This window comes from Sparus aurata, chromosome 21, assembly GCF_900880675.1.
Source record: "Sparus aurata chromosome 21, fSpaAur1.1, whole genome shotgun sequence".
Taxonomy (NCBI): domain Eukaryota; kingdom Metazoa; phylum Chordata; class Actinopteri; order Spariformes; family Sparidae; genus Sparus; species Sparus aurata.
Genome location: NC_044207.1, coordinates 2,369,050 through 2,394,081, shown reverse-complemented (window position 1 = coordinate 2,394,081; position 25,032 = coordinate 2,369,050). Strand labels below are relative to the sequence as shown.

General features: G+C 41.1%; 1 protein-coding gene across 3 annotated transcripts in view; it reads right to left on the bottom strand.

Annotated features, from left to right (window-relative positions):
* Window positions 1-24,792, bottom strand: part of LOC115572876 (phospholipid phosphatase-related protein type 4-like) — a 168,819-nt gene extending 144,027 nt beyond the window's left edge. For 2 of the 3 annotated variants that reach the window (XM_030403346.1, XM_030403347.1), the window contains exon 1: window positions 19,510-20,002. In XM_030403346.1, the coding sequence (XP_030259206.1) occupies window positions 19,510-19,593 (84 nt within the window). In that variant the 5' untranslated portion in view covers window positions 19,594-20,002. Of the gene's footprint in view, window positions 1-19,509; window positions 20,003-24,759 lie in introns of those variants that run through there. The other variant, XM_030403348.1, reaches the window with a different exon arrangement.
* Between the last annotated feature and the right edge of the window lie 240 nt (window positions 24,793-25,032).

Genomic DNA, 25,032 nt, shown 5'->3' with positions numbered 1-25,032 from the left:
ACCATGTATATTTGAGGACATGTTTGCATTCAGAAACCCCTAAACAAACATGTGACAAATGAACGTAGCTCAAAAATAATAACTGGATCTGGATAGTATAATAATATTTTGCAGTCTCAGTACAAACTCCAGTATTATGAGTGATAGCCCAGTCATGGCAGCTTGCATCAGATACAGACTTTGTAGCTCTTTAATAGGTGAAAGTGATGGTCGTGTATATATTTAGGCACAGTAATGCTAACATCAGCACGGCTAAAAGCTTACAATGACAATGAGAAAATACTGATATTAACCAGAAATAATGTTCTGCATGTTCAACATTGTACTTGACTGTTTAATATGGAGATTAATATGCTGATCCATAACTACTGATTCTTTATTTCTATAAATTACAACTTTCATTATTTGGACATTACTGTATTTTTCCCACTAATCATTCAAGTGTAGGAGGATTTACAAAACAGTTTCATGAATGTCAGTCAATAGTACCTGCAGTAAAGGCTGCTTCCTGCCCTGAGGAGCTGCTCACCCTCCAACGAGAATTTCAATACTCTGCCTTTGAAAACTCTGGGGGAACACTTTACACTTGACATTTCTTCATGGAAACAATATAAAAAAATGTTAACAATGTTACATCGGTGAACCCTGAAGATGCCAAGTTAGGACACCTCAGTTTGTGGGTAGGAGACATCAATGCACTTCAAAAGATGGTGTGTTATTCAGGTTTAAACTGCAGTGGGACAATCTGTACAGCTGGAGCTAACAGTGCTGCTGATTCAAATAATTAGCTGTAGATATTTGGTCGACTTAATGCAAGCAAAGAAAGCCAATAACGTTGCTGTAGGAGAGAAAACAGAGAGGTGAACAGTAAGTGTGTGTGTGTGTGCACTAAGGTGGTCAATTAAAGCAACTTTATTAGGTTTTTAGGTTTGTTAGGTTGTTTTTAGGTTTCGATAACAATAATAATCATAATAATCATAATAATAATAATAAAATAGTTCAGACTATAGACAGAAAACATCAGTATTATGTTTCAGCCTCTTTCTATCGGAAACCCTTTCAGCATTTCAGCAAGCTAGTGAGAACCTACCCAGGAGGCGGGGCAGTACATTGGCTCTGTATTTAACAACTTGAGTTCAATGCATGCCAAACAGATGTTTGCACCAACAAGCCAGCAGAGGTGCATGAATAATTACAGCAGACTTCCCTGCTGTTATCAAGGCGTCAATGGGACTCACAGCTCTCAGTCCTACTCTATGAGCATCACTGCACACTGTAGGCTTACCAATAGAGAAATCATTTTCTTTGCATCTTAATATCAGAGCAAAAGGAAGCAACAGTAATGCATCCAAACAAATTTGCCTTTCAGGATGCTCTAAATATTACTTGGAAATAGGGCTGCACAAAAAATCGTTAAAAAATCGCGATCTCGATTCACACATACACGTGATCTCATATCTACACACAGCGATTCTGAAGCATTTTATATCTCGAGCTGAATCACAAACAAATGCTCCTCTTTCCTCCCGGATTTTTTGAAGCGCCCCCAAACGCAGCACTGCCGCTGCCTCCTCCCTCAACCTGTGGTAAAGCGTCTTTACAACATGTGATTCAGTGGCGGAAGCCCGCCTGCAGTTAAGTGTATGGAAGAAGTGAGTGAGAAGCCGTTTTTAGACAGGGCAGCAAGCCGCCAATCTGCCCGTCCTTTTGGCGGCTAGGTCCGCGGTTTTAGATAGAGGGCGGCAAATTGGGGGTCTGTTTTGGTCCGCCGATTTCCCCCCTTGGAGGGTCCACTTATTTCCGCCTCGCCTGCTAGATGAGCAACTGGACAGCCGCTGAGATCAGGAGATGCTAGCGTCTCCTGGATCTCTAGCTGTATGGTTGTGTTAGCTTGTTGTTGTAGCCACAATCTAGGAACGGTCGCTACTTTCAAATTAAAAGCCCCCCGCTAAGAACCCAGCTCTAAACTCCAATGGGGTGTAATGTAAAGCTCTTATTTTGAAGACAAATTCATTGTCAACTGCTCACAGCCCAACGTCGGGCTTCACGTCACGTCACATGTTTACCTCTACCTCTGAGGCGGCTTTGGAAAAGGAAGAAAATTATGCCTCCGTTTTAGAAAGCTGATTACAGCAGCTATCACATGTCACCTAGGTTAAAATACGGCCCCAATAAACACTGTACAACATGAGGTATAAAAGGATGCCCTCTCATCTTGGGAGACTAATTTTTTTTTTTTTTAATTTGTGTAAAAATAATTTCTCATCCAATGATAGAACTTGAAATGAACAAAAAAACAATGCTTTGGCAGAGGCATAGTAGTATCTGCCATACTATCATGTTTTTTTTGTTTTGTTTTGTTCAAGTTCATCAGTGCAATAAACATTTTGTGAAAAAAATTGTGCCAGAGAATCGTGATCTCAATTCTAAGCAAAAAAATCGTGATTCACATTTTTTCCAGAATCGTGCAGCCCTACTTGGAAAGGAATTTAACTGTATGAGAAACAGAGGACTTGTTAAATACAAACAACTGAATGTTTAACACTAAATCCTCAAGCTAAGCGAAGAGGACTAAATCATCAGTGTCACTGAGCAAACCATCCTCACAGGTGAGTGTCATTGTCAGCTTATCTGCGGTATACAGCATGTAGCACACTGTTTAACATTAGAGCACACTTGACTGCACAATAGCAAAGACATATTTGTATCAATAATGCGTAACAATAAATGTCAGAAAAGAAATACTTATGGTGCTCTAATGGATTCAACACCAAATGTTATGGGCCACCATTGGTTCTGTTTTGATTGTTTTGATTGAACTGACTTCACCCTGACCAAGGAGAAGCACCACTCCATTCCTCAGAGACATGCTCCACCCTCTGGTTTGATCTTTGTGGAGAAAGAGTCATCCTGCAGCAGGATAATGTGCCCAAGCACCTCAAAGCTTTGACACAACTACTGAAGATCAAGGAATATGGTTTTATGTAGTATTTAATTTAACTAATCAAAATAGAAGTATCTTGACACATCTTGGGATGTGCCAATCCAATATTCAGAATGGGTATCGGTCTGATATTGGCAAAAAGTCCTGGATCGGATATCTGAGAGGGGAAAATGTATAATCTGATCTGATATGTATTTATTTATCAGCCTAAACTCTCCCATAAATGCTTAAACTATGCACAACATGCTGTAAAGACAGAAGCATGCCTAATGTGACTAGCTGGAGCGACCTTGAGTGAGACTCTCATCGTGTCAGTTGCTTGGAATTACTTTGAGCTAAAGGGAAAAAAAGCAAAACAGCTGGGTGCAATGTATGTTCTGCTTCGAGGGCTCGCACCACCGTTGGAAACTTCAACACCACCAACTTGATTGACTGATTGGATCCTTTATTTATTCAGGGAAGGTTGATTAAGAGCAAGCTCTCTTTTCCAATGACACCCTGATTACAAAATACATGAATAAACATACACAATATGACCATAATTCACAATTACATTCAGACTGCAGAACACTGAACAATAAGCATTTGAAACTATCGAAAGAAATAAGATGATTTAATTCAAGAGCACACTGTTAGTCATTCCATTTCTGAGGGGCACAGACCTGAATAGCAGTCTTCCCCAATTCGGTCCTTACATTGGGAATGTTTAAAATCAAGAACTCTTGTCATAAAGAACACAGTGATGAGTTCTAAACTCATTACCTGTAATAAAATGAAGTGCAGAATGATAAACTGCATCAATAATTACAAGGGGCTTGAATGAAATGCATGCATGTAGATGACATCCGCGTAATCTATAACAGGTGAAAAAGTGGCCTTAAGAAGTTGTTTTCTACATTTTAAAGTAAAACAAGCTCTGTTACGATAAAAGAATGATAATTTACTCTGTAGTTTTTTAGTTAGTTCAGAGATATGAATTTTAAAAGACAGCTTATCACCTATCCAGATGCACAGATATTTGTAATTAGAAACCCTTTTAATAAGAGTCCCATTCAATGTAGAGCTACTACTGTCTATAAGCAAGGAAGGTGACAATCTTGTGGATAACGTGCATTTTGTCTTTTTTGGATTAAGTAATAATTTAAGGTCAATCAGAGCATGTTCTATCATGTGAAAATAAGACTGTAGGTTTTGAAGGGTTTGATAAAACCCTTCCAGAAACACCATGAGAGGGAGTATGTCATGCGACAAGTAGAAAAGTACACTGCAACAACCAATTATAACTACCGTTATTCCACTAGCACGTTTGGCCGCGTCGAACTAACTGTTACTTTTCTGCTCTGTTCACTTCAGCAGTTGTTGCGTAAAATGGGTTTGATTTACTAATTATTTTTTTCAAGTTACCAATAGTGGTGGACAAAAGAGGTTCCAGATGCTGTTAGGTGATCTGACATTGACTTTGCCTGAAGCCCACTATCATTTGCTTCATAGAAAACATAAAAAGTAAAAATATATTCAAACCTGAACAACTAGTCAGTAGCTAACCCATGATCGTCACAATCTCAATCTCTGCCACGGTCAACAGATTTTTTAGAAGTATAAGACTCAGGGTTCGTACACATTTTTCAAGGTCAAATTCAAGCACTTTTCAAGCACTTTTAAGGGTCATTTTCAAGATTTTCCAGCACCTTATTGCTGGGGTAAAATACATATCTACAGGAATATATATACTCGTGATTTTTTCCTTCACTTTTTATCACAATTATGTACATTGTATTATGCTGTAAGCATCTAAAATTATGTTTCATAATAGCAAAAACTTCAGAAATTAATTATCCAGTCTGATTCCAATTTTGTGAAAGACACTGTTATAATGTCAAGAACTTTCAAGCACTTAAACTAAAATCCAAGCACTTTTCAGACCTTGAAAACGCAACATTGAAATTCAAGCACTTTCAAGGATTTCAAGCACCCGTACGAACCCTGAAGACTGAAGTCAACCAGGAGAAAGGCAGTGATGTCACAGTATTAACATCAGTGACGGGGTTGCTGGTGTGCTTATTGATGTATGTTTGAATGGTATGAACAAATATGCAAACCTTTAATTATATACTTCCTGGTTGTAAATCCTCCAGGGTATTATATCATGCATATCCGATGAAGTGAATACGCAATCTGAAGACATATCAACCAAAGCCTCAGTGGCCACTGTGCACACAAAGGAAACTAGGCTGCAGCAGGGATGTTTTTCTCCTCTTAACGTCTCCAGCCCTGAACACACAGATATAAAAATACACCCCATTCAGAGGGCCATGTTGCCTAGCAGCCAGTTAGTGGGTAGGATGGTGTGACAGTGTGTGAAATAGAAAATGTAGGAGACACTGAACAGCTCTGTCAGGAAGAGAAAGATACCTGCATTAACTATGATATATTAACAATGTTCTTGACCTAAAGCAAATAAAATTCTGTCCTATTAGCCAACACTGATATATACTGGCGTGCTATTTGTGTGCTCTCGCCAGAGTTCACAACATTGTTGACTCTAGAGAAAGAGGCCAAGCTGACACTCTCCTTAATCGAGCACTGTGTTTCCAGTTAGCACTGCAACATTTTGATCCAGTGCCAGCGGACTTTCACTCATTAGTCCCTCATCCATTATTTAATGTGCAAAACACATAATAAGGACCGCCTATAGCTCCCTATAACTAGGGATTAGAGTTCTCAATGGGTCGGGCCGGACAAACCCGACCGGACCCGCAGGTTCAGGCCGAAAAAATACGCAAATGATCTGTCCGAACAGTCTGTCAAACAGAGCAGCAAACAAGCTCGACTCAAACTATAGAGGTGCTTGGCCCGACTCCAGCCCGGTGCAGTTAATGTAAGCTGAATCAACGAGTTTGTTACCATGGTCACAACTTGCCTGCTTACCCCAATTACAGACATGTACAGTGAAGATGACTGTGAAAAGTGTTGTACTAGGCACACAGATGCAGGCATGTGGTTGATGCATCTTTCTGGCCCCTGTGACTCACAACAACGGTGACCACCTGTGAGTCAAGCTGATACAAGAAAATGGACGGTTCGACTAGCAAAACCTAGTGTTAGGAAACTGATAAAGATGAAGAACTTGTACCAAAGAAAGGTCATACCACTTCAGTTATTTGGAAATAGTGGAAGTCTGACAAATGACCGACCAGCATTAGGTCCAAAATGTGTGGCGACCACAAACCCTCCACCATCTCATAATGATGCAGGGTGGAGGGTCAAGGTGGAGCAGCAACTCAGGGATGATATGTGGTCTGGTGACAAGTCCAAACCACATCAGGTCTTACAGAACAGAAGCTGAAGTGAACAACTACCTGCAAGCTCAAAAATGTGCAGGATACAGTAGCATGATCGTTATTATTTTCTTTAATCAATGTTTAGTTCTGTATACTACCTCTAAAATGTTTGAGACACATTTGATAATTTATCATTTTATTTCTTCAGTGTTTAACATTTGTGTCAGGCATTACCTCATTGCCTCATTGGCAGCCAAACACCACCGGAACGGCACCTTGGAGGAGGTGAGGGCCGTGAGGGGGGCTGTCACTGTGCTGTACCCTCTGATGAACCACCAATAAAAGTTGTCAAAGTTGTCTGAAGCTGCTTAGGGGGTCCGGAGTGGGCTAGGAGGTGACAGCGGAGACCTTGGCAGAGTCCATCTGGACGGAATGAGACGGACGGAATTTACACTTCTCAGCCTTGACGAAGAGTGAATTCTCCAGGAAGCTTTGGAGAACCCTCTGGACATGGTGAATGTGTTTGTCCTTGGATCAGGAGAAGATCAGGATGTCATCAAGGTAGAGGAAAACAAACTTGTTAAGCATGTCTCTGAGTACGTCGTTAACAAGGGCCTGGAAGACGGCAGCAGCATTGGTGAGGCCAAAAGGCTCACCAGGTACCCGTAGTGGCCGGTGGGGGTGTTGAACGCCGTCTTCCATTCGTCTCCCTCTTGGATCTGGACCAGGTGGTAGGCGAAGCCTATCCCTGCCGGCAATGACGAGGGTCAGATAATGCCTGCGGCCAAAGAGTCATTTATGTAAGTGTCCATGGCCCCTCTCTCAGAGGCGGAAATGGAGTACAAGCGGCCTCTGGATGGAGCAGAGCCGGGCTTGAGGTCAATGGCGCAGTCGTAGGGTCTATACAGGGGAAGAGAGGTTGCATGAGAGGGAGCATGTGGATGGGCACCGTCTGGTGGGTGACAATCCCTATGAGGTGACCATCCAGGGCATTGGCGGGAACAGTAACTGGCAGGCGAATCCAACTGACACCTAGCAGAAGTGCTAGGTCGTTGTCGATGATGTTAGTGTCTGAAACAGTGTCTATGAGTGTGGCAAGATCCTGAGAGCCTTGGGGTAGCAGCAGTCTTGCCTGGCACAGGGGACGTGAGATGAAAGAGGGTTTCGATGTGTGACTCACCAGGACCTCCTCCCTCACTGGTGTGGCTGACCTGGTGTCCAGGCTGACCACAGTAGAGGCAGAGGTTCCCTCTGCTGTGCCTCTCTATCTGAGGTTAGGCTGGCCAGGCCGACCTGCATGGGCTTAGAATCCCTCCTCGTGTGCTGGCGGGCAAAGTTGATGACCTGGGAAGAGCATGAGGACGAGGAGCTGGAAGCTGTTCCCCTTGTCCCTGCTGTCTCTATTGGTGTCTAGCTTGAATCCGTCTGTCCACAACCGAAGCCAGCTCGATGATATCGTCGAGAGAGGCAGGAAGGTCGTAGGACACCAGCTCGTCTTTGAAGTAGGCGGACAGCCCCAACAGGAAGGCATCCACCTGAGCCGCCTGTTTCCACTCGCTCCTCCGAACCCGGATGCAGAAGTCAATGGCGTAGTCAGTAACAGAGCAAAGAGGATTGAACAGTTTGTGATGAATGGATTTACAACCCTCTTGTTACCTGGCGTAGCGTTCCGAGACTCCCACTCGAGCCTCTAGGATGAGACCAGGAGCTGCCGGAGCTGGTGGAGGAGGATGACTCGGAGGAGCTGGCAGAGAGATGGACTGGGTGAGGGTCGCGGTGAGATGTTGAACCTGGGTGGAAAGCGTGGCTAGTGCTTGCTCTTGGTTAGCTGCTGCTAACTGAATGTTAGCTGTGGTGGAGGCTAACATCTCCTCTTGGTGCAGGAGCTGGGTCTAGGCAAGCCAGGGTCGCTGGGTCCATTCTTTTGGCCAGATTGTACTGTAATGGGTTTGGTTTTGACCCAATAGCAGCACAAAGACTGGCAGGTATCATTGGTAACAAACTTTATTAGCACATGTGCAGGAAACTGGCAGTAGGCAAAACAGTCTGTCTTCTGGCCGCTGGCCTTTAACAGTCTCTGGTGGGGATTGGAGATTAGGTTCAGCCGAACCAAACCAGGACACTGGTGAGTAATGTCCGTGAAACTCAGTCTTCTACTCCCTCAGTGAAGGAAAAGAGGAGAGGAGACGGGAGTAACACTTACTCTGTAGAGCTGAATCAGGTAATCACCGGATAGCCAAGTGAGCAGACAGGCAGAACCCAGGAAGGGACAGCCCTATTAATAGACAGTATGCTTACCATATTTAGTTGACCATGTCCGGATTCTCCTCCTCCTCTCTTTTTCGGGTTTTACTGCTTGTGTCTGTGGCAGTTCTGTGTCCTTTGGCCACAAACGACCTCAGTTTGGGACTGTATTGAATTTAGCCAGGGGGGGTCCAACAAGATAGGGTAAAGATGATATGGCGGATGTAAGCAGAGAGGCATGGTTGGGAGTGCAAATCAAGTTCATTTGAGAAAATCCACGCTCACATTCAGCACTTGCAATAGGAATGCTGTTGACAGCAACAAGTAACTCCATCAGTTCATCGGGATGTCTTTTTCATCTGAGTCTCTGTACTTTCTGTAGGCCTGTGTGACTGTGCGCGGGTTGGCAATGTTAAAGCGCTAACACTGCGAATCAACCTCAGTCTCTCCATCAGCGCACCTGCGTCCTCGGGCCGGTACTGTGTGTAACGCACCTACAACCCCTGATGAACTTCTTATATCCAGTTTTATCTGGCAACCGGCCTCCTTGAGATAACATAAGGTCCTCCAAGTGAACCTGACCAGCTGCTGCCATGGTACCCGCCTCCTGATCCGGCTTGGCTAGCTGTCGGGGAACGTGGCTAGCTGTTGCGGCGCCCGGTTTTGCTCGTCAACATGACCGCTGCAACTGCCCTCGTCGCCGCTTGACAAGGCTTTTCTGACTCGTTTTGAAGCATCATGCAACTCTTTCTTCTTTTTGAAAAAAAAAGACAGTACATTTAACTGTCTTTTTGACATGTTTGCATTGAAATAGTAACCTTTTGTTCCTCTTTGCTTGCTCCCCAGATGCGGCAAATTTCTGAAGTTTTTTGCTGTGTCAGAGGCGGGGTTTGATGACCCAGTATGCTTTTCAGTGCATCAACAGATATCTGACTCTTTCAAATGACGTTAAATCTTAATAAACAACGTGAAATTCTTGGGATTTGTTCTGTACATTAATATATGAATATCATTATTTTATTTTATACATTTTTTTAAAAACTTTTTTTATATTATAATTTTTTTCTATATACGAGAGGTATCGGATTTGTCCAAACACAGGCAGACCAAAACCAGCAGGGTTAATTTCCTGCCAGAACAGGATCCGACACAAATGAACGCCCGGCTCTTCTCTCTCTCTCTCTCTTATATCACAAGTGGCAGCAATCAGCTCTGGCACACAGTGGAGTCGAGCCGGGCACAGCTGCTTTGTGTTCTGGTTGCCTGGCCTATTTTTTACGGAAGCCGCAACAAGCTGCATAGAGCAGATCGTTCCGGCAGGAAGTCAGAAACACAAGAACGGCATGGAACATCCGTTAAATCTTCAAAATAAAACACCCTGTGCAGACTCCCGATTGTATAAAAACAAAAAATTAACTCATACACACACACACACACACACACACACACACACACACACACAAGGTTAAAGACAAGTGTTAGGTCATTGTGCTACTTGATCCAACACTTGTCTTTAACCACATAGTCCAGGGGTCGGTGTTGGGGCCAATTCTATTCATATTAATGTAAAACATCAACGTTATTTAAGTTTGTGTTATTTGTGGATCACACAAATATTTGTTGTACTAGAGAAGATTTGCAGCAGATTTTGAAGTTAATCACATCTGAAAGGAGCAAATTAAAAATGTGCTTTGACAGAAATCAATAATTATTATATACAAGCAAAACAAAGATCAAGTTGTCTGGAAACTGTAAATCAAGTAATCAAGTACAGGTAGAGATCAATGGTGTGAATATTGAAAGAGTGTATGTAAATACATTTCAGTTAATACCAAATGTTGAAGATGCGTGGCAAGATGCCAGTTTCTCAAGGTTATAAACAAACACGCACCCTGGTCAACAGTTAGAGTTAATGGTAGACACTTACGGTGGATTAAAGGAGGCCTTGTTAATTTATTCAAACAAAGAGACAAGGCCTGGAAAAAATATTGAGCAACTAAGAATGTCTCTGATTGGAATGCTTAGAAAGATTTGTGAAATAAATGTACAACTAAAACAAGAAATGCTAAAGCCAATTTCTATAAAGACCCCCTAACAACCAACTTTTAGAACCCCAAACAATTCTGGAAGATAATCAATAGTGTAACTAATACATCTACAAAAAACTTCACCACTCATATTAAAATGAATAATTAAATTATTAGTGTTTCAATATTAACTGCAGAAGCCTTTAGTCAGCACTTCTCATTAATTGGCAATTCTCTGTCCGGAAATCACTGCTCTGACTTCACCCTGATTAATGAAAGGTGCAGAAGCTCCTTCTCATTTAGAACTATCACCAACTCAACTGAGGTTCAACGGGTCATTGACGGCTTAAACTCTGGGAACAGTTGTGGTCCAGACGGGCTGGAGATTAAATTCTTTAAATTGGTCTCTCATGTTTTATCATTTCCTCTGTCTGATCTGTTTAATCCATCTCTGACTACCTGTGAAACTCCCTCATCTTGGAAATGCGCCAGAGTAACCCCTCTCCATAAAGGTGGTGACCCTCAAGATATTAACAACTATAGACCCATTTCAATCATTTCAATCAAACATATTTGAAAAACGTATTTTTAATCAATTATACAACTATCCCAATGATTACAATATTCTATCTCCACACCAATCTGGCTTTCAACCCAACTTCTCGACGACCACTGCTCTCACAAAATTCAACAATGACATACTATCCTCCTTTGATAATAATATGCCTACTGGTGCCATATTCATTGATCTATCGAAAGCCTTCGATATGGTTACTCACTATCTCCTCCTAGACAAGCTATATGCTATTGGTCTCTCAACAGAATCAGTTTTATTTTTTAATTCTTTTCTTCACAATGAAAGCCAATGCATCTCTTTTCAAAACAATCAGTCTGACTTTAAGTTAATAACAAAAGGTGTGCCTCAAGGCTCATCTTTGGGTCCTCTTTTGTTTTCTATTTTTGTCAACGATCTTCCACAAATCTGTTCAGACCTTCAAATTCATCTTTATGCCGATGATACTGTAATTTAGTCTTCTAAACCTGAAATTTCACAAATTCAGCACTCCTTACAATCTAATTTTAACTTAGTTAAAAATGGCTTTCATCAAACAAGCTTCTCCTGAATAAGAAAAAATCTCATAGCATGTTTTTCAGTACTAGATCTGATTTACTATCTAACTAGTGCATTGCCCGTAGGAAATATGTATTCCTATAGAAAAGTGGGAGGTTAAGTAGCTTTTTCATGGATGGCCAAATGAGGCTGTGTTTGAAGGTGAGACGTCAGGGATATTTAGGCTTGTTGTGAAATCCGATATTTCAGGGTATAATTGGCCGTTTTTGACTATTTTTGATTTTGCCATTATATTTCACCTTAAAAACTATTGACCTTGCCTTGTTTGGTGTCATTATTTTCAGCCCAGCCCCACATGTGTGACTGTACAGTTATTTTTTCATTTTGACAAACTTTATCACAAAAAACATAAAATCCGAGTAGATAAAATTTAGATTTTTTACTGTGAAAACCACAAATATGTTTAACAAACTATTCGTATTACTTAAAATGCAAATATATAAATTGCTGTTTGCTAAAAAAAATTGAAATTTACAAAGTTATACGTAGTGATATGTTCCCCCAGCTCCTTCCTGTCTGCTGAACATTCAGCAGTCTCCTCATTGTTTTGCCTCGTTAAACAAAAAAAAATGACTCCACTACACACTAAACTAAACACTACCTAACACACTAACAATACACTCCAAACACGCTTAATGTCACAAATCTTTCAATTCTCAAAACTCGCTATCTCTGTCGCTGTCACCGTCACTGTCCCTGTCCCTCTGACAACTTCCCACCGTTCCTAAGCAACCAAATCACATAGTTTGCCATTTAATTTTGTAATTGGTTGGTGGGATGCTTTTTTCCACCAATAGGAAAAGGAGTAGCACAAAGCAAACACTTCTTTGCCTCGTGAGAGAAGCCCGTTTTGACCGTTTCTTCCTGCACCAAACGCGCAGCAAACGTGAAAATGTTCGCGAAAAAGCATGGCGGACATTATTTATCATAAGTCCGGTTTTACTTGGCCTATCAACACGATTTAAAAACTGGTGTATAGTTTGAAGGCAGCTCCAACACATACATCGGAACCGAGACTCACGGAGGCTGCGTCTTGCTGCTACGTCATCTTAAATTGGTCATGTGACGCACTGGCACATCCATCAACTCAGGAGGAGGAGGTGGTGGTTTTGGTGGGGGTGGGCTAGCAGCTAGCTGCACACAAACATCCACAGTTTGTTGTCCTTGCGTGTCCGGATCTCCTCAGACCCGAACAGACTTGGCCCGGACTTGTTCAGCGTCATTAATCCACAACAGTCAGTTTAGATGCACAGAACGGGACCGAACCGCCGGCAAAATCCCGGTCTAGCTCGCGCCCTGCAGTTATAAATCTGCTTGTTTCTTAAGGTGGGGGGTGGCAGTGGGCTCTCCAGTGATTGGCTCTGGTGCGCACGTGGCTACGGTATGCAGTGATTGGCTCTGGTGCGCACGTGACTATGGTGGTTATGGTTAGCAATGCTAGCGGAATTCGTAAAGCATTTCTGAAATAATTTATTCACAGTATCATTGTAGTCCAAACAAATGCGACGTTGCACACCCTTGAACAGCGCAGCAGCCATGTTGAAACTCTCAGGTCAATCTGATCCTGATCCGCAGAGATATTTGAGGCACACATACACACACACACACACACACACACACACACACACACACACACACAGACACACACAGACAGACAGAGATTCCTTGCTTTTATAGAGAGATGACTGGTCCATACATTTTCTTGATGGAGCACCACTAGAAAATGTCGTTGAATTTAAATACTTGGGCCTCTGGCTTGACTCTCAATTATCCTTCAAACCGCACACTGGCTCAATTACAAAGAAAATGTACTGTTGTTTGAAATGACTGTATCGTTCCATTGATTGGTTCACACAACAGGTTCAGAAAAGAATTATAACACAATTAATATTCCCTATTCTTGACTATGCAGACATTATCTATCAGAACACCACAGAATCAAATCTCCGTCCTCTTACCGTGCTTTATTATAGCCTCTGCAGATTTGTTTTGAGATGTTCCTACAGAACTCATCACTGTACTCTTTACGAATCTTTGAATTGGTTAACCCCAAAAGCCAGAAGATTTTTTCATTGGTCATTATTTATTTTTAAATGCATTCACTTTAATTTTCCTTCATACTTAAAACAATTAAGGCATACTGATCACCTCTTTTTCCGCACTCCAAGAATATCTAAAGAATCTGGTCATTGTTCATTTCAATTCAAAGCTCTGATTGGAACAATCTCCCATGCCAGCTTAGGTCTACTACTTTTCTTCATGGTTTCAAAGCATCACTTCTAATCCATTTGCAAACCGCTTGTTTCTGTTTTTTTGCTCTTGTTTTTGTTTGGTTTTTTTAACTATTTTTTGTTTGTTTGTTTGTTTTTTAAATTATTTTATTTTATTCTTATTTCTCATTCATTTCCTCACTCATATCATTGTTGTATCTTATATATTTATCGTATAAAACAATCATTCTGAAATAAATTCTGCAATAAAAGAGTCAGATATTATCATCACACTCACTTATTGTTTTTAAATTCCTGTGCGTTAAAGATCATCGACCTGGTTGAATATCAAACTGCTCTAATAATGTACATATGTAAGCAACAAACTACTACCAGGTAATATTCACAAACTTTTTTTATGGAGAAGGGGTTATAATTCGAGGGAAAAGTTGAATTTCAAGATGCTAGCTGTTCGTACAACTATAAACAGTGAGCGCATTTCAGTCGGAGGTGTGAAACTGTGGAATGGTACAAGCATGGAGCTAAAGCAACATCCAACCATGATCCAGTTAAAAAAAGGTACAGCGATGATATTCACAATATACAGAGAAGGCGGGAGGGCGTTAAAATCACTGCTGTTTTCATAAATGTATGCGCCTGTTTGTGTGTATATATTATTAATATGTAATGAAAATATACATTTGCTGTAATAACTCTTAAAATAAGTTATAGAAATCTTTATATATTATATGGATATATATTACATGTATATTATATTTTAAGCTATGTAGGCTATGTATTTTATTAAACTTTTTTCGTATTGCTATCGACGACGTGGCTATCGCTGATACTGCTATTGATTTATCACTCGGGCCTACATCCACATTTCTGATGATTATCAGTAATGTCACTGTGTTCATATTGTACCAGTAGTCACACCTACAATATTGTTGCATTATTGATATCAAAGCAGGGCCTATTTGGAAAAAAATATTGTGATGGTATATACTGTATATCACAATATGGCCTAAAAATATTGTGATCTCATTTAAAGGCCATATTGCCCAGCCCTACATGGAAGGACTGTTTGAAGCCGCTACAGCATTGCTTATTGCTTAATCTCTGTTATCACTGAAAATATGCTCATTAATAAAAAGAGAAATCCCTTAATTAAGACAAAGTACATGCATCTTATCATTATTTGCATGCATAAGGGGTATGAATCGGAAATCAGTTTCAAAGATCAGTTTCAAATCAAGTCAAAGATACGAATACACCAATACACAGACCTCTGGATTAATCTAAATGTACTGTGACCGGTTGATGGCCCGATTTTAAAGTTATGAATCTGTTGAGTGATGCTGCTATGGCTGCTAATGCTGCTTCTTCCTCACTACATCTTCAAACTCTCCTAAAAGTTTAAAAGTCAGTGCGAGACTGTCGTGAGATGCAATACAGAAACGTTAGCCTAGCATTGCTAAGGAAATAAAATCCACATGTTGGACAACATAGACTATCAAATCTAAAATCAAATGTTTGGAAAAGATTTGGATTATATAAGACACATGAAAAGTTAGACAAAAATCAGATTGTTAGCTCTGTAGAGCAGCATTTAAGAACAGTGTAGAACCACAAATGTTAGTGTTCACCTGGTGAGACAGCTTGGTCTAACTTGTGCAGACGACGAGGATGCTAGAGAAGCTAGCCCTAGCAAGAACACACACGCAGACACAAACTTTTTTCAGCCAAAACGCTTCAGGTCAAAGGTAATCACAGCATCTGTAGCACGTTTTATTGCTAAGGACTAACAACCTGTCTGCTTTTGAACGTGTTGCCATCATTAGCTGTATTCTGAGACTGCTGGTAGTACTGCACACTGTTAACTGTCATTGTCTACTGACATTACGTACTGAATTGAACCATATTGCACTCTATTTACTGTCTACTGACAGTTGCCGCACCGTGCACACTGTTAAGTTAATCCGACTTTTGAGTTTATCAGTCGTAAACATTTGTCTGATTGTTAATCAAAGCAGTGATTTTATACATTGATTATTATGAGACAGCAGATAATGGAGACAGTCAGCTACATCCAGTTCAGAGAGGTCCAATGTAGACAGATCCAGCTCAGAGCAACCCTGCTCATGGAGACTAAAGGGGGGTACACACATAGGGATTTTATAAATCTTAAGAGATTTTTTATTTGTAGAGCCCCCACACATGAAGATTAAAAAATCAGCTTTGATCGTACTGTGTGTGGTGTGCTCCGATATTCTCAGCACATGTCACCACACACATAAAGATTATCTGTCTCACGGCCAACCTAGAGTCTAGTCCTCTGAGCCAGAAATATCGCGTGATCAAACGTGATCTACAGTAACCAATGGCAACAACCCCAGCGTCAACGGGCTCTTCATAAACGGAAAAGAGCACAGACTGTATATAAAAAAGAGTAAATAAACGTTTGAAAACATCAGAGACATGGAAGACATAGAAGAGGGAATGATGGTGGTCCTCGGACTATTGCTGTCCCATTAAAAACATTAAAATGGCTAATTCAAACACCCCCATAGGAAAAGTTAGATCTCAGCGCTGTTTTTATTTACGTCGACTTCAGTTCCTCAGTCAGCTGGTTGGCTATGTTGCGTTTCACGTCACATTTCATGGAGTAGTGACTCTGGAGTCGTCTGCTTTCCCCACACAAATGATGATTTTTTGTTGTGAATATTGAACAAGTTTAACATTTACGATTGTCGGCCGAGACCCGTTTCTGAGCAAATTATCGGGACAAATTGACTCTTAACACACCACAGACCACAGGATAATCGTATAGGATAATCTTATAAAATGGAAGATAATCTTCCATGGTCAGGAAGGGCTAAAATCGGAGCAAAATCAGCCCGATTATCGTTATGTGTGTACCCCCCTTAAGACAACAGGATAGTTGTTCATCAGATCCAGGATGAGACAACAGGTGTGTTTTCATACACTGAGGTAGAAGGCGATTAAGATAAAGATAAAGATACAATTCTATAATGTTTCAAGAATACTTATAGTCTATTTTCTCAATGAACTGGGAGTGTTACAAGAAAGTATTCTAATAATAAAGTAAAAAAAGGGCTGCATTTGAAAATAAAACACTACAGAGAGAGCTTGACAAATGTGCCCCCTTTAAAATAGGATACATACAAAGTGTCCTTTGACTTTCCCCTTTTCTGTCTTTTTAGCTTAACTTTAGCATGCTGTTGGCCAGTGAATGGCACGTTAGGATTCTGGTGAATCGATCAGAGATAATTTATTTTCTGTGCCTTCAGTTTGGACTGGATTGGCGATGTCTGTTATAAAGCCGTGTGCTTCATCTTACTGTGGCACTTCACATTGCTGCTTTAAATAATTGGCCCTCTCTTAACATTTGACACATTTGAACTGCCTTCGAGAAGAATGAACATGATAGTGTCCATTCTTGATTAACAGCTCTGAATTTGTTGTCCACTTATCTCTTTTTAAAGCATGCTGAGTGAAATACCTCCTCTTTGACTCACTGATTTACCTGACCTTTGTCTCTCGTCTATGTCTGTCTGTCACGCACTGTCGAGTCGCCTTACCTGTCAGAATGCACAGATTTGATCAGAATGGCTGATGACATCACGTAAGATGACTTATATCACACGCAATTGGTCTGTGAGTTTCCCAAGCCGTTAAACCAGTACTGTAAAGGCTAGAAAAGATGTGACAGTTAAAACAGAAAGGCTCCATCAAAATGTTATTATTCTCAATAATATATTGGTTATAGGTCTAGGTCCAGATAGGATGGTGGCTGGGTCCGGACTGGGACCGCGGTCCACCTATCAGTGATCATGGTTATATATTTTGTTACAGTATCAAAAAAGTCTTCCAGTGACTTTCAAAACTACAGAGATCTCTATTTACTCAAGGTAACTGTTTTATTTGTCACCTGTCGTTATAACTTGCAAAGAGTCAGAGAGTGAGGAGGGAAGTCAAAGGCCAATGAGACTTAGCCTAACATGAATGAAACTAACAAATAAGACAAGGTTAAACACCACCTGGTCTGTGAACATCTGTCACGATGATCCAGATGTAAAGACAACAGCTCCCATGATCCCACATTTATTCGTCTTTTGTTTAGTTTTGACTGAGGGACAGCAGAGAGCAGCAGAGAATACATGTGGTGCATTTCAATACTACAGAATAGGAGCGATAATAATACAAGTGGCTTCCTCTTATGTGTAAGATATCTTTTTCATCAGTTTGAGGCAGAGTCACCACCTTGGAGATTATATTTTAATGCGATGCATTTTGACAGGCTACTGGATATTTAGGTTATGTCCAAACAAAGGGAATTGTAACAGGCCACTACTACTAGTTTCACCAGCACTAATACCACTACAGTATCCTAATCTTAAACACTGAAAGAGGGGCACAGAGTAGTGCCTACAGGAAGGCTCTTCCACAGTCTGTGGGCGTATGAACTGAATGCAGCAGCATCACTGGAGGCTTCAGTCCTCAGGCGAGGACCATTTACTGTGAGAAAGTCAGTGGAACACAGTGATCTGACACAGTTTGGATAGCGTGTCATCTATAATCACTGTCACTTTCTTCACCATGTTCTATCACAGTGCTTTGACTAATGATACACAAACGATGAGGCACTTCAGAGAATCCCAAATATTGGATTGGACTTCTCTAGAAATGTTTGAATCCAGCCCAGAAAACTGCCATGCACACAAGGAATCACTATATCCTGTAGAGACTGCAGTGAGGCCAGGCAAACAGGGATGAGGTGAATACAGATTCTCTGGACCAGTGCGATCAAACTGCCTGTTACAGCCTGTATTACTGCATGTGGCTCTGGAGGAACCATATGAGGTCTATTTGTTTAACCTTGTGGGAATCAGTGTGGTTGCTCGCCTCTTTACATGACGGTCCACAACGAGTTCACTACTCATGTTCATGAGAGAGAGAGCTGCCAGAGGCCTGTGTGTCAGCACCATCCAACCCTCTGAGCTGTTCTCACCCCAAACCAGACGCACCACCAACACATACAGCCCGACTGACGGACAGCGTCCATCCATCACCTCTCATACAGAGACATGTAGTTACAGACCATCAGTCCACCCAGCAGCCAGTCAGCTGGTCAGAGTCAGGGACAACCTGATAATCTGCTGAGCAGAATGTCAAACTAGATATTAGCCAACCATACCAGTCACACAGCAGCCTGTCAGCCCTCACCTGCATGATAATCACAGGCCTCATAGACTGATAGATAGATAGATAGATAAATAGATACAGACAGATAGATAGATAGATAAATAGATACAGACAGATAGATAGATAGATAGATAGATAGATAAATAGATACAGACAGATAGATAGATAGATAAATAGATACAGACAGATAGATAGATAGATAGATAGATAGATAAAGAGATACAGACAGATAGATAGATAGATAGATAGATAGATAGATAGATAGATAGATAGATAGATAAATAAATAAATAGATACAGACAGATAGATAGATAGATAGATAAATAAATAAATAAATAGATACAGACAGATAGATAGATAGATAGATAGAGGCAGACAGACACAGACAGATAGATAGATAGATAGATAGATAGATAGATAGATAGATAGATAGATGCTTCACCTCTACAAAATAAAAGCACGGCAGCAGAGTGACGCTGTCCTTGGTCTCATTCCCGCCTTTCAGCCGCTCCTTGGCACGAGACATGACGAGAGGCCGGTGGTCTGCCCCGTTGCCGGGAGACAGGCAGCTGTACTTGATTCCCGTCGTAATTTTGGCGAAATTCGGGCCGAGTCGGGTTTCCCCGAGCCCTTAACCGCGGACCTCCATCTCCAGGCGGGGTGAGCTGGAAGTATCGACGCCTGTTACTGTGATTGGTCCGTTGTCGCCCCTAAATTGCGTTTTTTGGTCTTTATAAAATTGGTCCGGCACAGGACTGGCACGGTCTGTCCTTAAAGTGTGCTGTCATTAAAACGATAATGTCATCCTGAAGTGTGTTCGGAGGAGAGGATGACTCCAGTGAGCCCGTCCGGTACCTCAGAACTGTCCGGTGTGCTGTCTCCTCCGCGCTCCTCTCCTCTCCTCTCTGCTGCAGCAGGTGACTGCCCGCAAGTCAGACACAACATCACACTTCCTGTCAAGATTTTCAAAATAAAGATATTGACTATTTCTCTGCACTTTAGTTTCCTATTTATTTCATATTTCAACTAGACATGTGAGGTTGTAGCATTTCCCTTGACAAAAATGCTACACCCCTTTGTCTGGTCCGGTTACATGTCGTTTGCTTGACGCATATAAGCAGGTGCCAGAAAGATAGGCCGAAACTTAACGACTTCTCACTCTGTACAAATTTCGGTTTAATATAGCGCCAAAATCACGCCCATTCCGGTTTGCCCGATGGGCCTCATCTCATGAAAACCTTGTATAGTGGAGAGACACAGATAATGTATTGATCCTCTCTGAACTGTGTCATGATTCACACACACAACGTGTGTCAGTTAGTTGTAATTAAAGTCAAACCTCATATGTTTAAGCTCAGTGAACTACATTGTCTCATCAACACGTGACGTCACCAATGCCAACATGGAGCCAACTGGGCTCAGAATGAATCTGCTCATATTGACAACTATAGTTCTGTGAACAGAAAGCTGGTTCTGGTTCACTTCTGTGAGTTGCTCATATACAGGAGCAGCTCTACAAAGTTTTAAGTTAGACACTTTCGGCTGTGTCATCTTTATAATGACATATTTTCAGTTTTATATTTCATTAGTTTGATGGCAAACTGACAAACACCATATGTGTGATTCATGACACAGTTCAAACAGGATCAATACATTATTTGTTTCTCACCAAACAAAGTTTATCTGAAATATGGTCTCTTAAGGGACACTGGAAAGGACGGGGCCTCAGCTCTCTATAGAACGACTTGTTACGGTCCACAGACATAGTCTTTAATCGCTTTGATGAGAACTAAAGTAAACAGTTATTGCTCGCTCTAGTTTATGAAGAGGTTGAGTGTTAAGACAAAAGGTAATACCTGAGTCTTCTTTTGAACAATTAGGCCTATACAGATCAAAACAGAATAAACCATACAAGCTATAGAAATCTGTAATCACCCCAATCAAGGTCTGTAGATGAGCCTAGCTTATTAAAATTTAAACACTGTTGATTGTTCCTTTAACACCCACCTCTTTGACCCAGTATCAAGGTTTTGATTTTATCTACAGATTGATTCATCCTCTCAATAAACAACCGAACAAGGAAGACAGACCAAAACTGATCGATGGGTGTTATGTCAGAAGCGTGCTAAAAACCTATTTTCTGCACAGGTAGTGCGCATGAGTGTGTGAATGCCCGCCTCCAGCTCAGCAAGGCTTTACTTGTGATAGTACAGTATGTAGGACACAGCCCTGCAGATATACAGGTTACAAACACTGTGCCATGTTATCTCCTCCAGCCACTGCTTGCAACATGTTGTCAGTGTGTGGATAGCTGCTACATACTGTACATGTGATCAGTCCTATGGATCAGCCTCCCCTCTCCAGTGGGTTACAGTGTGGGAGAATGCCCAGACTGACAGCTGAGGGGAGCCACTGTGACTAGAAAGAAATATATATATATATATGTACATAAAAAAAAGCTGAAAATGATTCAATCTAATTTGAACATACTTGTTTGTTAGTGTTAGTGTGTGTGCAAACTTCTCTGTCTTGTTGTGCTATTGTTAACATCGGTTGTTCTCGAATCGTTTCTGTAAAAGACTCTGACTGAACAGAGTCTTACTAACTCTATAGAGCTCTGCACTTACCCAAAACGCTTCTTAATAACTCTCTGGTTGCTACAAAATGATGTAGATCGTAGTTCAACCGATAAAATGTCAGTGTGTTGGGGAGGGGAGGAACACTTCCTAATTCTATTTAATTCTTCATCAGAAATAAGGAATTTCTTTCTGGCAACAAAGTGACAGAACTACATCAGCTGGACAATATGCACCATGTTGCAGGGACGACCGTGGCTCAGGTGGTAGAGCGGGTCGGCCTATTTTCGGAGGGTCGGCGGTTCGGTCCCCGCCTGGGTGTCATGGTCATGGTCCTTGTGTCCTTGGGCAAGACACCCACCTTGCCTTGTGTGAATGTATGGAACCTGGACCCCTGTAAGAGCGCTTTGAGTGTCTTGAAAAGCGCCATACAAATCCAAGCCATTATGTTGTCAGTGTTTTGCAAAAAGATACAAGACTAATTTTCTTTTTGATGTTACTTGTTCTATCACATATTTATACATCTGTGTCAGTTATCAAGAATAGATGGAGATGAGGAGGAGCAGGGTTTGTTAGACACCTGGTGCTAAATTAAACTAAACTAATTAATCTATGAGTGATATCTGAGCACTAGTATTACATTTGTTGCATCCATAATTCAATTCATTGTAAATCAGTAATGTTGCTCATTCATATTTCTGATATTATATCATCAAACTTTGTTTGATATATAAAAACAAATGTTTTTTTTTTTGTTTTTTTTTAAACTAGTGCAGTGCCCGTAACAAAAGTGTATTCCTATATAAAAGTGGGAGGTTAAGGAGCTTTTTCATGGATGGCCAAATGAGGCTGTGTTTGAAGGCGGGACGTCAGGGATATTTAGGTTTGTTGTGAAATCCGATATTCCAGGGTATAATTGGCTGTTTTTGACTATTTTTGATTTTGCCATTATATTTCACCTTAAAAACTATTTACTTGGTGTCATTATTTTTAGCACAACCTCACATGTGTGACTGTACAGTTATTTTTTTTATTTTGACAAACTGTATTAACACAATGGACCTAAAATCAAAAAAAAACCATAAATTCCGAGTAGAAAAAGTTTGATTTTTTTACTGTGAAAACCACAAATAAACATATTTACAACAAACCATTTTTTTTTTTTTTACTTATAATGCAAATATAAATTGTTGTTTGCTAAATTTGTGCAGAAATTAAAAAAATTTACAAAGTTATATGTAACTATTTACATTTAAATGCAGGCAATGCTCAGGTCTGCCTGTGCTCCTTGAGAGCTGCACTGCCTGCTCCACATTCAGCATCTTCTCATTGTTCTGACTCATTAAACGAAAAACCGACTCCACTACACACTAAACACATTACACCAAACACTACATAACACACTAACTACACACTCCAAACACGCTAAATGTAACAAATCTCTCAACTCTCAATATCGCTGTCCGACCGTCGTTGCCTGTCAATCATCCGCCTAGGTCCCTCCCACAACTTCCTGTTCCTCAACAACCAAACTTGCTGCTTGGACACTTTCGTGACAAAAGCCGTTTTTACCGTTTCTTCCTGCACCAGACACAAAGCAAACGTGACGGCAATGTTCGCGAAAAAGCGTGGCGGACATTATTTACCCTAGGTCCGGTTTTGGACATGCCGATGCGGCCGGTCCGTCGCCTCAGGAGGTGGGCCGTGTAGCTAGCGGCTAGCAGCTAGCTAGCGGCTAGCTACACATGAACATCCACAGATTCCTATTCCACTTTGTTGTCCGTGCGTCTCCGGATCTCCTCAGACCCGAACAGACTCGGTCCGGACTCGTTTAATCTCATTAATCCACAACAGTCAGTTTAGATGCACAGAACAGAACGGACCGAACCGCCGGCAAAATCCCGGTCCAGCTCGCGCCGCTGCAGGTATAAATCCGCTTGTTTCTTCAAGTACGTCGTGGGCTTGAACTCTGCAGTGATTGGCTCTGGTGCGCACGTGGCCACGGTGTGCAGTGATTGGCTCTGGTGCGCACGTGACTGTGGTGGCTCTGGTGGAATATGCTCAGCGGAATTTGTAAAGCATTTATGGTATCATTGCAGTCCAAACAAATACTTAGATGCACACCACTGCCATGTTGAAAGTCTCGGGTCAGTGTGATCCTTATCCGCAGAGATATTTGACCAAGAGGCACATACACACACACACACACACACACAGACAGACAGAGATTCCGTGCATTTATAGATAGATATTAGGTCAGATGTTGTTCTTGTCTAATGGTTTGATTTATTGATATGATCTGAGTAATGTTTCTTAAAATCTACAGCAACCAGCTGTTTCAGAAAGTTACTAAGCCTACAAAACACACTTTATGACAACCATCATTTATATATGGTTAATTAACATTTATTAAAAGTTATTTGACTGAGTTTCAACTAATGTCTATAATACTTTATAAATGTCTAATAAGTACTGTACAGTTCATCAATAGTATTAAGTTCACTATGACGATGAAAGTCATGTTACATATTTACAGTGGTTTAATACGTTGTTTAAAAGCATGTCATTGTTAATTAGTGAAGTTTCACTAACTGTTGATTCACCATTATCAATGGTGCTTATATTACCAAAAATGAATTTGTATCTTCAAGATGACAAAGACTTCAATGAAAAAGACTGTCTACAAACAAGGTGTAGACATAATTTAGTTGAACAATAGGTAGAAGAAACTTGCAAATCCATCTAAACACTAAATCTATTTAGAGTGTTTATGCCATATTTACAGCACTGAGGTGAGATCTAAGCCCTGTTAGCAGGACTGCAGGACAGTAAACTGTCTACATCTGAATCTTCCTGTCTTCAAACACAGAAATGTTCCATGTATCAAAATGCTGAGGGTTGTTGGACTTACCGTGTGTGGCAGCCTTCATAGTCTCCTTCAGTAACAACTAATGGAGACACAATGAAGTTCCTCCAGTCTGTCACCATCACCCTGCTCTGATTTGTCTCCGAACACTTGTCTCTTGTCTGTCCCCCTGTGATCTGTGACTGAGTCATGATGGAGGCACTGAGGGTCATAAGAATGTGTGGAGTGAGAGGAGGAGAGTGACACTGACCTGTGGTCTGATCTTCATAATGTCTTCATGGCAGAGATCCTGAACTCGTTCTGTGTCTGTGCTCTGATCAACATGTCTGCCTGACTGCTGCTCTCTGCTCTTTTGTCACTTCTATTAGACCGAAACTTCTGGGCCAATGAAACCATACCAGTCCCACAGGGGATGACACACACACACACACACACACAGTTTTGTTAAGCTGTTTTATTTTATAGGCCAGTTGAAAACTATGGAAAAGGGTTAAGGAATCACCTCCTGATAAACTTGTGTTTC